The sequence below is a fragment of the Carcharodon carcharias genome, chromosome 11 (genome assembly GCF_017639515.1).
Source record: "Carcharodon carcharias isolate sCarCar2 chromosome 11, sCarCar2.pri, whole genome shotgun sequence".
In the NCBI taxonomy this organism is placed as follows: Eukaryota; Metazoa; Chordata; class Chondrichthyes; order Lamniformes; family Lamnidae; genus Carcharodon; species Carcharodon carcharias.
Window position 1 is genome coordinate 99,593,295 of NC_054477.1, and position 15,985 is coordinate 99,609,279.

Consider the following 15,985-nt stretch of genomic DNA (forward strand, 5'->3'; position numbering starts at 1 on the left):
TAAAACCAAACTCTTAATATATCATATAATGACAATCAGTATTCAATTATTTAATCAGAAATAGGGGATGATGTTTAAATTAGATCACAAGGGATAGTGACACTAAATGAGTTCTAAATGTTTTGGTAATTTAAATTTGTGATACATAGGGTTATGAGTTAAGTACGTTTCCGTTAACTGCTTATAAAATAAAGCGATGTCATCACAAAAGAAGCAGCTGATTGGTAGCTAGTTAGTGAGTCTTAAGTCTTAAATTTGTTTCTGTTAAGTCGATTAATAGCCTAATAAATATCACATTCGATTCAATTTTGGAATTCCAGGACAAATCTCATGACCTGGACACCACAAAACACAGTAAGTACCATCAGCTGAAGCAGCTCAAGCTGGCAGCTACAGTACATCTGTGAACTTGAGAATTTCATGCTCAATAGAGGTACCAGTACACTATCGACTGTGTTCTGTAGGCCTCTAACTAGTGGGGACGTTATAGAGGAACAAATTTACAAGGAAATTCCAAAAAAGTACTAAAACTATAGAGTAGTTACAATGGGGAAACTTTAGTTATCCTAATGTAGACCTGGACTGTAACAGTGTGGTGAGCAGAGTAGGGTAGTTTCTAAAGTATGTTTAGGAGAATTTTCTAGATCAGTATGTTTCCAGTCCAATGAGGAATGAGGTGTTGCTGGATCTGTTTCTAGGGAATAAGGTGAATATATCAAGTGTCAGTCAAGAAATATTTAGGGCATAGTGATCATAATATCATCAGATTTACATTAGCTATAGAAAAGGACAAGGAGCAATCAAAAGTAAACATAATTACTTGAGGGAGGGCCAATTTCAAAAGGGTGAGAATGGGTCTGGCCCACATAAATTGAAATCAGAGTTTGGCAGGCAAACCTGTAACTGAACAATGGATTGTTTTGAAAGAGGACAGATAGTTTTTTTCATACAAGGTGAAAGGTAGGACAAACAAACCCAGAGCTCCCTGGATGATGTAAGAGATGGAGGGTAAGATGAAGCAGTAAAAGGGTGCATATGACAGATGTCAAATTGATAGTGCAAGTGAGAATCAGGCTGATTATAGAAAGTTCAGTGGAAACATGAATTAAGAAATAAGAGCAGGAAAGAGAGGAATGAGAAGAGATTGCAGCTAACATAAAAGAGAATCCAGAAGTCTCCCGTAGGCATATAAATAATAAAAGGGTGATAAAAGGAGGAGTATAGCCAATTAGGGACCAAACAGGGGATTTGCACATGGAGACAGAGGGTGATGTCTAAATGACTACTTTGTATTTGTCTTTTCCAAAGAAGATGATGCCTAAGTCATAGTGAAAGAGGAGGTAGTTGAGACACTGGATGGGCTAAAAATTGATAAAGAGGAGTTATTAGAAAGGATGGCTATACTTAGTTTGTAAGTCATTTGGACCGGATCAGATGCATCCCAGGACACTGAGGGAAGTAAGGGTGCACATTACAGAAGCACTGGCCATTATCTTCCAATCCTTCTTAGATAGAGGGATTGTGTGAGAGAACTGGAGAATTGCGAATGTTACATTCTTGTTCAAAAAAGGGCGTATGGATAAACCCAGCAACTATAGACCAGTCAGTTTAACCTTGATGATAGCAAAGGTTTTAGAAACAATAATCTGGAACAAAATTAACAGCATTTGGGCACCATTTGGATTAATTAAGGAAAGCCAGCACAGATTTATACAAAAATCATATTTAACTAATTTGATTGAGTTTCTTGATGAAATAACAAAAAATGTTGATGAGGATATTTGGTTGATATGGTATACATAGACTTCCAAAAGGTGTTTGATCAAGGCGTTTGGGGACAGTATAGTCAGAAGGATAGGAACTGTTATCTACAGCCGTGACCAGGAGTTCTGAAAGTTGTGTTATCTGCTGGGTGCCTGAGTAAGCGCATCTTCTCATGACTGGAGAAGAACTTGGAGTGGGAGGGGAGAACTCAGTTGTCTTCATCCACATAGGATCCAATGACACAGGTAGAACTAGGAGTGATGTTCTGCTGAGAGAGTTTGAGGCATTGGGGCCCTAAGTAAAAGGTCACCTCTGGATTGTTACCTGAGCCATGTGCCAATTGGCACAGAGCCAAGAAGATTAGAGAATTAAACGCATGGCTTAATGAGTGGTTCAGAAGAAGGGGTTTCAATTCATGGAGCACTGACATCAGGACTTTGGAAAAAGGAAGCTGTTTCATTTGGATGGGCTTCACTTAAACAGGACTAGGATCAGTATGCCAGCAAATTGTATAAATGTTAAAGAAATAGGGGAGGGAAGAGTGAAGGGAAATTTAGAAATCCAAAGAGAAAAGTGGAGACGATAGAACAATGCAGTGATTTGGGTAAAGACAAGCAGAAGAGGACAGGAAGGGACAGAGAGTTTAATAAGAGTAATAATACATCAGCAAATAATGTCCATGCAAATAATAATAGTAAAAAAATTAAAGGCTTTTTATCTGAATGCACAACGCACTCACAATAAGATAGGATAAATGGTTTAGATCTAATTACCATTACTGAGACATGATTACAAAGTGACCAAGATAGGAAATAAATATTCCAGGGTACACAATGTTTTGAAAAGACAGACAGAATGGAAAAGGAGGAACAGCCTTGAGAGTAAAGGAGGAGCTAAGGAAAGTAGTGAGAAAGGACCTTGCCTCAGAAGATCAGGAAATTGAATCAGTATCGGTGGATATGAGGAATAGGAAGGGTCAGAAAGCACTGTTGACTAGTTGCCCCCCTATCAGCAGTAAAACCATTGAACACAGCATTAACAAGAAATAATCAGACCGTAACAATGGCAATGTAATAATTGTGGGGGTCTTTAACCTTCTTATAGACTGGATCAGTCAAATTGGTAAAGATGTTCTGGATGAAGAGTTTGTAGAATGCTTTTGTGACAGTTTTGTGAAACGACGTTTTCTGGAACCGACAAGGAATTAAACCATTTTAAATCTAGTATTGTGCAATGAGGCAAGTTTAATTAGTAATCTCATCGTAAAAGATTGTCTGGGAAATAGTAATCATCATAAAGTTGAATTCTAAATTAAGTTTGAAAGCGACATACTCCAATTCCAAACAAGAATCTTAAGAATTACATAGGGGAGTGCTGGCTAAGGTTGATTGTTTAAATAGACTAAAAGGTGTGGCAATAAATAAACTGTGGGAAACATTTAAAGTTTTTTGAGGATGCAACTTGTTGGGCCGATAAAGGGGAACCAATGGATGTAGTGTACTTGGATTCCCAAAAGGCTTCCAAAAAATTGCCACAGAAAAGGGTAAGACGTGACGAGAGCTCATGGAGTTGGGGGCACTCTATTAGTTTGGATAGAAGATTGGTTAATGGACAGGAAGTAAAGAGTAGGACTGAACAGGGCATTTTAAGAGTGGTAGGCTGTGACCTGCAAGGATCATGGTTGGGGCTTCAGCTATTTACAATCTATGTCAATGACTTCGACGAAGGGTCAGAGATTAATTAATCTAAGCTTGCTGATGAAACAAAACTAGGTGGATATGCAAATATGAGAAGGACACAGGCTGCAGAAAGATATGGGCAGGTTTAGTGAGTGGGTAACAAGATTGCAGCTGGAGTATAAGGTATAATGTGGGGAAGTGTGAGGTTATTCATTTGGTAGTAAGAATAGAAAAGCAGAATATTTTTTAAAAGGCATGAAACTTATAAATATTTTTCAGAGGTACTTGGGCGTATTCGTACAAGGAATACGGGAAGTCAGCATGCAGGTATAGAAAGCAAATAGGAAGGCAAATGGCATATTGATCTTTATTGCAAGGGGATTGGAGTACAAGAATAAAGAAGTTTTGCTACAATTATACATGGCTTTGCTGAGACCATACCTAGAATACTGCACATCATATCTAGGGAAAGCTATACTTACATTGGAGGTGGTACTGCAAAGGTTCCCTGGATCGGTTTCTGGGATTAGAGACTTGTCCTTTGATGAGAAGCTGAGTAAATTGGGCTTATACTCTCTAGAGTTTTAGAAGAACGAAAGGTGATCTCATTGAAATATTCAAGATTATGAAGGGGCTTGACAGGGTAAACATTGAGAGGTTGTTTCTCATGGCTGAGGAATCTAGAACACAGAGGCACAGTCTCAGGCTAAAGGGCCAATCATTTAGGACTGAGATGAGAAATTTGTTCACTGAAAGGGATTTGAATCATTGGAATTCTCTACCCCAGAGGCTTGTGGATGCTCCATTATTGAATATATTTAAGGCTAGGATTGACAGATTTTTGTTCTCTTGTGGAATCAAGAGATATGGGGAGCAGGTGGGAAAGTGGAGTTGAAACCAAAGATCAGCCACGATTGTACTGAATGGTGGAGCAGGCTTGGCAGGCTGTATGGTCTACCCCTACTCCTTTTACTTTACTTCTGATAAGGTGCAATATAACAGGTTTGTAAGCAGAGTTGAAGCCCATGGAATAAAAGGGACAGTAACAGCATGGATATGATGTTAGCTGAATGACAGGAAACAATGGTGAATAGTTGTTTTTCAGACTGGAGGAAGGTAAACAGGGATCTTTGGCTTTATATATGTAGAGGCATAGCGTACAAAAACAATGACATGTGAACATTTATAAAACATTGTTTCTGCCTGAACTGAAATATCATGTCCAATAGGGGGTGCCACGTTTTAGGAAGGATATGAAGCATTGGAGAGGGTGCAGAAAAGATTTATGAGAATGATTCCAGGGATCAGGGACTTCAATTTATAGATTCACTAGATTAGCCAAAATGGGGCTGTTCTCATTTAAGAAAGGAAGGTTAAGGGGAGATTTGATTGCTGTGTTCAAATTCATGAGGGGTATGGATAGAGCAGATAGTGAGAAATTGTTCCCAGTTGTAGAATGGTTGAGAACCAGAGGACACCAATGTAAAGTGATTGGCAGAAGAACCAGAGGCGAAATGAAGAAAAACTCTTTTATGCAGTGAGTGAGTAGGATATGGAATGTTGTGGCTAATAGGGTGATGGAGCCAGATTCAACCATGGCTTTCAAAGGTTTATTGGATCAATATCTAAAGAGAAAAATGTTGTAGGGGTATGAGGAAAAGGCAGGGAGATGGAACTAACTGAGCAGCTCTAGCAGGGAGTTGGACACATACACAATGGGTTGAATGCCCTCCTGTGCATCCATGTGCTTTAATTCTATGGTTGGTGTTATAATTCCTCAGATATTGGTGAGGTGGTCTTTGTAGGATTGACTGGGCAGGATCCGTCTTTGTTGTTTGTGGTGTTTACCTAGGTTGATGTTGCATGGTCTGTCCAATTTTATTCTTTTTCAACTTTTGTACCTCAGTTTTATAACTGAGTGGAGTTAAGAGTCAACCACATTACTGTGGTTCTGGATTCACATGTACGCAAGATTGGATAAGGGCAGAAGATTTCCTTTCCTGAAGGACATTCATGAACCAGCTGAATTTTTATACAATCTGGTGATTTCATGATCATTATTCTGGATTGATTAATTTTTAGAAATTAAATTCCCCCAGTTGCCTTGGGCCAGGATTTTCTAGCCCCGATGCAGTAGATCCCGCCGCAGTGGATGAAGCAAATCACACAGAAGTCCATTGACTTCGACTGGAAGATCCTGCCGGTGGGTGGGGCCAGAAAATCCCGTCCTTGGTAGCATTTGAACTCATGCCTTCAGAGCATTAGCCCAGGCTTCTGGGTAACAGTCCGGTAACATTATCACAATGCTACCATCCCCTAAAATTAATTAATTTAATGCTGCCTTAACAGAATAAGAAAAGCAGCATTGAACAAATAAATTAATGAAAGCTGGCAATAATGGAAATAAAGGAATTCAATACATTGGAGAGAAGGTAAACTAGATAAAGATGCGCAGTTAATAAATTGAAAGGACCCTTGCATATCAGCAAAATTAATTAAGTTTAATATCTGAGTTCAGTTTAGTAAAATTAAAGATTGGGTCTTCCTTGTGGAAATTTAATTAACTAAACATCAGCTCAGTTTACGTAGAGGATTGAGGTTGGTAGAACTTGACATTGTCTAACCAGAGCTGCTAATGGATGGCTAAGCCAGTTGAGGACAAGATATGCTGAGGTTTTAGTGACCCTTGATCATGAGTGAACATACATAAATGGGTGTTGTATCAGGGGAATGACTGGGATTAGAGAGAGTAAAACTTTCACAGGAGTAGAGAAGCCACAGGAAATGAGAGTGTCAAGAGCGTGACCATAAATTATGATGGAGGAAAATATTTAGGGAGGATTGAAGGATGATAAATTCAGAGAAGAAAGGGCAAGAGAATTTGCAAAGGAAATTGAAATCACAAAGGATCATAAATTATTCAAGGCTGAGGCTGAGGGAGGAAATGAGAAAGGGTATCCCGTGGAGAAACTCAGTCTGGGACTTGGATGGCAGTAGAAAATAAGGATGTTAAAGCGACTTGGAACAGGGTGCGGTGCAGCAAGGAGGACAAGATATTAGAGGAGCATGATGAGAAATCAAGGTGTTATCTGGAGATAAGGCCCATATCACTACCACATTGTAAAGGAAATATGGATGATTTGCAATGCAGATGAACTAAAAACAGAACTGTCAGCTTGGGAAACATAAATAATCTATAAATATAGTAGGGTGGAATCGTCAGGCATGTTTGGTGGCATGAGTGGACAATATGGCGAGAAGGCCAAAAATCGTGAAACCAATTTGCGATCGCCTACTCAGCCTGTTCATGGTAGGCCACGTTTCTCACCATTAGACGTCGGGAATCTCATTGTAATACGTCTGCATATCTCCCATGCATCCGCCCTCACACCTTCCTGTCCCTCCCAGAACCATGATAGGGTCCCCCTTGTCCTCACTTATCACCCCACCAGCCTCCGCATTCAAAGGATCATCCTCCGCCATTTCCGCCAACTCCAGCATGATGCCACCACCAAACACATCATCCCTTCACCCCCCTGGTGGCATTCTGCAGGGATCGTTCCCTCCGGGACACCCTGGTCCACTCCTCCATCGCCCCCTATACCTCAACCCCCTCCCACGGCACCTTCCCATGCAACTGCCCCTTTACTTCCCCTCTCCTCACCATCCAAGGGCCCAAACACTCCTTTCAAGTGAAGCAGCACTTCACTTGCACTTCCCTCATATTAGTCTACTGCATTCGTTGCTCCCAATGCGGTTTTCTCTACATTGGAGAGACCAAACGCAGACTGGGTGACCGCTTTGCAGAACACCTTCGATCTGTCCGCAAGCATGACCCAGATCTCCCTGTCGCTTGCCATTTCAACACTCCACCCTGCTCTCATGCCCACATGTCCGTCCTTGGCCTGCTGCATTGTTCCAGTGAAGCTCAACGCAAACTTGAGGAACAGCACCTCATCTTTCGACTAGGCACTTTACAGCCTTCTGGACTGAATATTGAGTTCAACAATTTTAGATCATGAACTCTCTCCTCCATCCCCAACCCCCTTCCGATCCCCCCCCTTTTTTTTTCCAATAATTTATATAGATTTTTCTTTTTCCCACCTATTTCCATTATTTTGAAATGTATTTCCATCCATTGTTTTATCTCTACCTTTTAGCCTATTTCGATCCCTTCCCTTCACCCCACCCCATCCCCACTAGTGCTATCTGTAGCTTGCTTGTCCTGCTTTCTACCCTTAATTAGCACGTTCCTTAGATAGTATCACCACCTTCAACACCTCTTCGTCCTTTTGTCTATGACATCTTTTGGCTATCTCCACCTATCACTGGCCCTCTATCCAGCTCTACCCCCCCCCTTCCTTAAACCAGCTTATATTTCACCTCTTTTCTATTTTTCCTTAGTTCTGTTGAAGAGCCATACAGACTCGAAATGTTAACTGTGTTCCTCTCCGTAGATGCTGCCAGACCTGCTGAGTTTTTCCAGGCATTTTTATTTTTGTTTTGGATTTCCAGCATCTGCAGTTTTTTTGCTTTTAGCTTATATAAGGTGTGCAGTTGGCGGGCTGCATGTCGCTCGGGACTCCCAGGTTTGTTTGCCTACCTTGCTTCAGTCAGCACTCACAGTCATCAGCACCAGGCTTCACAAGACAGCACCACACCACTTTTAGGGGGCTCATGAGCAGGTCTTTACGTATTAGATCAACCAAATGTGAGTGGATTTTCAATGACTGTGGGGCTAGGACTTGCTTGTGGAAGCGGGAGAAGCAGCCTCAGTTAAGGGAAGAGGCTGCAGGACCAGGGCTGTGTGTGGGGGCACATGTTGATCAGTGCAAGTGGCCTCAAGATGGTGAGGGCTGAGGAGGCAGTCTCCAGAGAAGCTGAGGCCAGATGGAGATGTGAGGCTATGTGTGTAAGAATGGGTGGTGATGTCTATTGAGCTGGCAGTGAGTGAGATGACAGTGAATGTGTGATTGGTTTGAGTGTATGAGTTTAGAATGATGAGATGGTTGCCATACCCTGGCGGCACAGAAGAGATCATTCATCCTATATCTGAATTGGGTGGCCAACCTCTTCTGTGTAGCATTGGCATTGATCATCACTGCCATCGCCCACTAAGCCGGAATGGTAATGTTGCTGCCCCTCCTGCAGCCAGAGCAGGGGGTAGAGGACATCACAGTGGGCCACCACGGCATCCAAAAGGCGCTTGAGGGCTGCAGCCTACTTGTCTTTCTGGGCCATGTCTTCTTTACAGCAGATAAAAACAAAAACAAAAAAACTGCGGATGCTGGAAATCCAAAACAAAAACAGAATTACCTGGAAAAACTCAGCAGGTCTGGCAGCATCGGCGGAGAAGAAAAGAGTTGACGTTTCGAGTCCTCATGACCCTTCGACAGAACTTGAGTTCGAGTCCAGGAAAGAGCTGAAATATAAGCTGGTTTAAGGTGTGTGTGTGGGGGGTGGAGAGATAGAGAGACAGAGAGGTGGAGGGGGTTGGTGTGGTTGTAGGGACAAACAAGCAGTGATAGAAGCAGATCATCAAAAGATGTCAACCACAATAGTACAATAGAACACATAGGTGTTAAAGTTAAAGTTGGTGATATTATCTAAACGAATGTGCTAATTAAGAATGGATGGTAGGGCACTCAAGGTATAGCTCTAGTGGTTTTTTTTTTTTATTTTTTTTTTATATATTTTTTTTTATATAATGGAAATAGGTGGGAAAAGGAAAATCTTTATAATTTATTGGGAAAAAAAAAAAAGAGGAAGGGGGAAACAGAAAGGGGGTGGGGATGGGGGAGGGAGCTCACGACCTAAAGTTGTTGAATTCAATATTCAGTCCGGAAGGCTGTAAAGTCCCTAGTCGGAAGATGAGGTGTTGTTCCTCCAGTTTGCGTTGGGCTTCACTGGAACAATGCAGCAAGCCAAGGACAGACATGTGGGCAAGAGAGCAGGGTGGAGTGTTAAAATGGCAAGCGACAGGGAGGTTTGGGTCATTCTTGCGGACAGACCGCAGGTGTTCTGCAAAGCGGTCGCCCAGTTTACGTTTGGTCTCTCCAATGTAGAGGAGACCACATTGGGAGCAACGAATGCAGTAGACTAAGTTGGGGGAAATGCAAGTGAAATGCTGCTTCACTTGAAAGGAGTGTTTGGGTCCTTGGACGGTGAGGAGAGAGGAAGTGAAGGGGCAGGTGTTGCATCTTTTGCGTGGGCAAGGGGTTGTGCCATAGGAGGGGGTTGAGGAGTAGGGGGTGATGGAGGAGTGGACCAGGGTGTCCCGGAGGGAGCGATCCCTACGGAATGCCGATAAGGGGGGTGAAGGGAAGATGTGTTTGGTAGTGGCATCATGCTGAAGTTGGCGGAAATGGCGGAGGATGATCCTTTGAATGCGGAGGCTGGTGGGGTGATAAGTGAGGACAAGGGGGACCCTATCATGTTTCTGGGAGGGAGGAGAAGGAGTGAGGGCGGATGCGTGGGAGATGGGCCGGACACGGTTGAGGGCCCTGTCAACGACCGTGGGTGGAAAACCTCGGTTAAGGAAGAAGGAGGACATGTCAGAGGAACTGTTTTTGAATGTAGCATCATCGGAACAGATGCGACGGAGGCGAAGGAACTGAGAGAATGGGATGGAGTCCTTACAGGAAGTGGGGTGTGAGGAGCTGTAGTCGAGATAGCTGTGGGAGTCGGTGGGTTTGTAATGGATATTGGTGGACAGTCTATCACCAGAGATTGAGACAGAGAGGTCAAGGAAGGGAAGGGAAGTGTCAGAGATGGACCACGTGAAAATGATGGAGGGGTGGAGATTGGAAGCAAAATTAATAAATTTTTCCAAGTCCTGACGAGAGCATGAAGCAGCACCAAAGTAATCATCGATGTACCGGAGAAAGAGTTGTGGAAGGGGGCCGGAGTAGGACTGCAACAAGGAATGTTCCACATACCCCATAAAGAGACAGGCATAGCTGGGGCCCATGCGGGTACCCATAGCCACACCTTTTATTTGGAGGAAGTGAGAGGAGTTGAAGGAGAAATTGTTCAGCGTGAGAACAAGTTCAGCCAGACGGAGGAGAGTAGTGGTGGATGGGGATTGTTCGGGCCTCTGTTCGAGGAAGAAGCTAAGGGCCCTCAGACCATCCTGGTGGGGGATGGAGGTGTAGAGGGATTGTACGTCCATGGTGAAGAGGAAGCGGTAGGGGCCAGGGAACTGGAAATTGTTGATGTGACGTAAGGTGTCAGAGGAATCACGGATGTAGGTGGGAAGGGACTGGACAAGGGGAGAGAGAAGGGAGTCAAGATAACGAGAAATGAGTTCTGTGGGGCAGGAGCAAGCTGAGACGATCGGTCTACCGGGGCTGTTCTGTTTGTGGATTTTGGGTAGGAGATAGAAGCGGGCCGTCCGAGGTTGGGCGACTATCAGGTTGGAAGCTGTGGGAGGGAGATCCCCAGAGGAGATGAGGTCAGTGACAGTCCTGGAAACAGTGGCTTGATGTTCAGTGGTGGGGTCATGGTCCAGGGAGAGGTAGGAGGAAGTGTCTGCGAGTTGACGCTCAGCCTCCGCGTGGTAGAGGTCAGTGCGCCAGACAACAACAGCACCACCCTTGTCAGCGGGTTTGATGACAATGTCAGGGTTGGACCTGAGAGAATGGAGTGCAGTAAGTTCAGAGAGAGACAGGTTAGAATGGGTGAGAGGAGCAGAGAAATTGAGACGACTAATGTCGCGCCGACAGTTCTCAATGAAAAGATCGAGAGAAGGTAAGAATCCAGAGGGAGGGGTCCAGGTGGAGGGAGAATATTGAAGATGGGTAAAAGGATCCGTTGAACTGGGAGAGGACTCCTGCCCAAAGAAGTGAGCCCGGAGACGAAGACGGCGGAAGAAGAGTTCAGTATCATGCCGAGCCCGAAATTCATTGAGGTGAGGGCGTAAGGGTATGAAACTAAGTCCTTTGCTGAGCACTGAACGTTCAGCATCGGAGAGGGGAAGGTCAGGGGGTATAGTGAATACACGGCTGGGGTTGGGACTGGAAGATGGGGTGGGGAGGGAGGGACAGGCAGGGGTGGAGGGTCCTAGATGGGTGTTGGTGTCGATGAGTTGTTGGAGCTTGCGTTCCTTAGCACTTGAGAGAAAGAGAAAAAGTTTCTTGTTGAGGCGTCGGATGAGCCGAAGGATAAAATGAAACTGGGGGCACGCGCAGCTTTGAAAAAGGGTACGGCGGTGCTGCTGGAGGGAGAGGTCGAGTGTGTTCATATGGCGGCGCATGGCACTGAGAGTGGATTTCAGAATGTGACGGGAACAGCAGTCCGAGAAACGTTTTATGTCCCGGAGATACCTGTAATCCTGGGTGGGTTCGAAACATGAGGGGTGGAATTTCAGTTGAAATCCATGTGGGGTAAGTCGGAGACGGAGACAGTCACTGAGAAAGGAGATATGGCTGTGAAAGCGGGTTTTCTTTACAGCAGTCCTGGTCTGGTCTGAGCGCAGCTGTAATTTAAATGCGCCTGGTGTGATGAAGCAGCGAGGTGATGGCATGGCAGGTGATTCGGAGCTTGCCTGCCATCGGAATGGTGTGTATCCTGGGAATGCATAATTGATGTGGCAGGTTTGGGATGAAACAGCGTGAAAAGCTGCCATTGTGAGCGGCAGATAAAGCATCGTTTATTCCGCCCACTTAGTGCAAACCTGGGATAATTCCGCCCATAGAGTTGTATATTATAGGTATTTTTTGAACCCAAACCAAATGGACTCTCTAAAGCCTTTAAACTATTTTTTTGGAATTTCTTGTTATTTGTAAATTTCCTGCCGCATACATGTTAATGTCTTCTGTGGCCTTTTATAACTTTAGCAGTGCAATGCAAAACTATGTCAGAAATGTATTTAAAATGATCTGTTGCAGCATTAATGCAAATTTACCTCCTTTAAAATACCAAATAAAATAGAATTTGTATTGGACATACCATCTTGCTTTGCATTTGTGTTAGCAATGCAGTGCAAGTTAAATCTTCCCCAAAAATTGTTGCATATTAGTTACTTGCTATATTTTATTTCTATTCTTGACTGAACTTTGAATCAAAAACTTAATTGGATGTTAAAGAGAAAGCACAATATCTCCATAAAGTAGAAAGTAAATTGATTGTGGCTGTTGTTCACACTTCTTGAATTCTCTGGTAACCCACACCACTCTACGGATCTAAGAGAGGGAATTTTACATACCAAAATTGCATGGTAATTTGGTAAAGTTATTGTTACTTTAGTTGCTATCATAACTTACAGATGTTATAAATTAATTTTTGTTTTTCAGAACATCCAGATTACTCCATTTCCAAGTGCCTTTGATCCAGTCCAAACACTAAATGCTGTTCAAAACACCCAAGAAGGTGTGGTTTATACTTTACGAAAAATAACAAATGTTGGCTTATCAAGTGCAGACTACTTTGAACATTTGCATTCTTCCAATGGCAACATATTTTGAATACTGACAAGTACAGAGATAATAATTTGTCGTAAAAATAGTGTCTAGTATTGTCTGCACATTGGTTTATCAGACCAATCAAAAACTAATTTCATTTTGTGGAAAGGTACTGAATGTCCCCTTTTCTGTCCAAACAACAAATCTAAAATGCTAAGAATTTTGATAGTTCAATGCAATATTACTTTAATTTGCGCATTAAGGTTTTATCTTCATTCTTTTAAGATTTTTTGTGCTTATTTTTGTTATTTTGTTGAGCAATGCTTTTATTTGTAACAGGTCATGCCTGACTAATCTTTTGAGATTTTTGAGGAAATCATTGACATGGTGGATAAAGAAGCGCCTGTGGACTTTGTGTCTATAGACTTCAGATGACATTGATAAGATTATGCACAAAAGATTATTAGCAAAAATAAAAGAGCATGGAATTATGCTTGTGGCAAGGGTCGATAGTTGTTTATGAGGTAGAAGACAGAGAATAGGGTTAGAGAAAGCATTAAATGAATACAAAAAATGCTAGAAATACTCTGTAGGTCAGGCAACTTTTATAGAGAGGGAAATCAAGTTACCATTTCAGAAGTCAATGACCTTTCATCAGAATTGGAAAGAAATATAGATGTAACAGATATTAAGCAAGTACAGAGGCAGGGAAAGGTGGGTTTGAGTGGGGGGTGATGCACAGGAAAGAACAAAGGGGAAGGTGTATGATAGGGCAGTAGGCAGGCTAAGGGAATAATTGACGAAGGGAAGATGGTGCAATTGAAATGTGGTATTTATAGGACAAGTAAAGAAACAAAAGATGGTTCTAAAGAAGATGTAAATGATTATAGCAGAAAAGTTACCAACAGCTGTTGTCCAAAAAAAGGAAGCAGTAATTATGATCTGAAATTGTTGAACTCAGTGTTGATTCTGAAAGGCTATAAAGTGCCTAATTGAAAGATAGGATGCTTTTGCCCAAGCTTACTTTGAGTTTCATTAGAACAATGTTGAAGGCTGAGGACAGAAAGTGGAATTGGGATGAGAATTAAAATGTCAAGCTCGGGTTCATGCTTGCAGAATGAATAGAAATGTTCTACAAAGTGGTCACCTGATCTACGCTTGGTCTCCTCAGTATCGAGAAGACTACATCATGAATGGCGAATATACCAAATTGAAAGGCCAGAATTTTCCCGTTGGCTTGCGCGGGCGGGCCCTGCACACCAATGTGTAAAATGATGCGCTGTGACATCAGGCGAGCGTCCCAACGTCCCCGTGCGCCATCGCGATATTTAGGCGGGCAGGTGCATGATGTGCGCCTGCCATTAATTAATCATGTAGTTAAGGCCCGAGAGTTAGCAACTGACTGCAATTTTTCGGTGCCAGTGCGATCTCCAGTACATCGCACAGGTGCAACGGGCAAGCGAGTAGGAGACGTTTATATAAATCTCATCCACGGGTGGGGTAAGAGGGGTGAGTGAGGTCGCGAATGATTTCTGTCAGATATTTAATTGTGAAAGTTACTGATACTTGCCTGTGTGAGCAGGAATACTTCAAACTCAAACCAGCTGCCTGGACAGGATTAACAACCTTCAGGTTAGGACTCTACAGTGAAGATCATTTTTGGGGCCTACGGGAAGCCTTCCTTTAGCCTTGGAATAGGAGTTGTGCTCTCCACTGGAGGCACCTCCTCTGAGGAGGAAGGGAGGGCTGGAAGGCGGAGGAGGCCAGGAGTCCATATTCAGCCTCCAGGGTAGCCTTTGGGCGGAGAAGTGCAGGCACAAGGGGCACAGGGCCAACAGGAAGTCCAAGGTGGAAGGGGCTGCAGAAGACGCCACTATCCTGCTGCTAGGGTTTACAGGCGGCAAAGCAGCTATCTCAATATGTCTGAGGTGCAGTGCCGAAGGAGGCTCCGTTTCTCCAGGGAGACAGTTACCTCCATCTGTTAGATGATAGGCCCCTGAGCTCTGCGCCAACTGTGTGGGTGGGCACCCCCATGCCAGTGACGTTAAAGGTCACAGCTGCCCTCAACTTCTATGTCTCCGGCTTTTTCCAGGGATCGGTGGGTGATCTTTGCGGAGTCTCCCAGACAACTGTCCACACTTGTGTCAAGCAGGTGACAGATGCTCTGTTCAGGCGTGCATTGACTTTCATCCACTTTCATCTTTCAGCCAGAGGCTTCGCAGCGATTGCTGGCTTCCCCCCACGTCCAGGGTGCAATCGACTGCACACATGTGACCACCAAAGCGCTAGCAGGTAAGCCCGGTGCCTTCGTCAACAGGGAGGGATTGTACTCCTTGAACGTGCAGATAGTGTGTGATCACAGGCTGCAGATTCTGCAAGTCAGTGCAAGGTACCCAGGCAGCTTCCATGATGCTTACATACTCAGACACTCCCAGGTGCCGGGGCTCTTCAGTCTAGCTGGATGGATGGCTGCTGGGTGATAAGGGCTATGCCCTCAAAAGGTGGCTCATGATGCCTCTCCATCATCCAAGAACAGAGGCTAAGCAGTGGTACAACAGGAGCCACATCTCCACAAGAGCTGTGGTAGAGAGAATCATTGGTCTTCTCAAGATGTGCTCCCGATGCCTGGACCGTTCAGGAGGAGCACTCAGTAACCCCCAGATCATGTGTCACTTATAATGGTTGCACGCTGTGCTCTCCACAATGTGGTGCTGGAAAGGAGCAACACAAAGGACAAAGAAGATGTAGAGACAGTTGCTCCAAGTGCACACGATCAGTCCAGCAATGAGTCCGAGGATGAGCGCACAAAGGAGAACGCTGAGGGGGTAGACGCTGACCTGGGCAATCTCCAGGGAGGCAGGGACACCCGGGAGGATTTAATCCAAAGAACCTTTAGCTAGCACACCACAGATGGACCTTCAACACACACCAGGGCTGCAGGCTCCATTCTCAATACCGGAGTGCCAAATCTGCCAGAATAGTAACATTAACTAAGGTCCTGGTCAATGAAGCTCAATGTCAAACAACTCACCCATAACATCATGAGTTCCCGTTCACTGCAGAAGTAAAGAATCACCCTGAGTCATTGCAACATATCAAAATTTATTGAGATTATAAAAGTAACTTTAGAAACCAAAAAAA

The 15,985-nt window shown here is 43.8% G+C and overlaps 1 protein-coding gene across 1 annotated transcript in view; it reads left to right on the plus strand.

Annotated features, from left to right (window-relative positions):
• cep126 (centrosomal protein 126) overlaps positions 1 to 15,985 on the plus strand; it is a 180,710-nt gene that overhangs the window by 150,134 nt on the left and 14,591 nt on the right. The window contains exon 9 of the mRNA XM_041198710.1: positions 12,737 to 12,812. Within this exon, the coding sequence (XP_041054644.1) occupies positions 12,737 to 12,812 (76 nt within the window). The remainder of the gene's footprint in view (positions 1 to 12,736; positions 12,813 to 15,985) is intronic.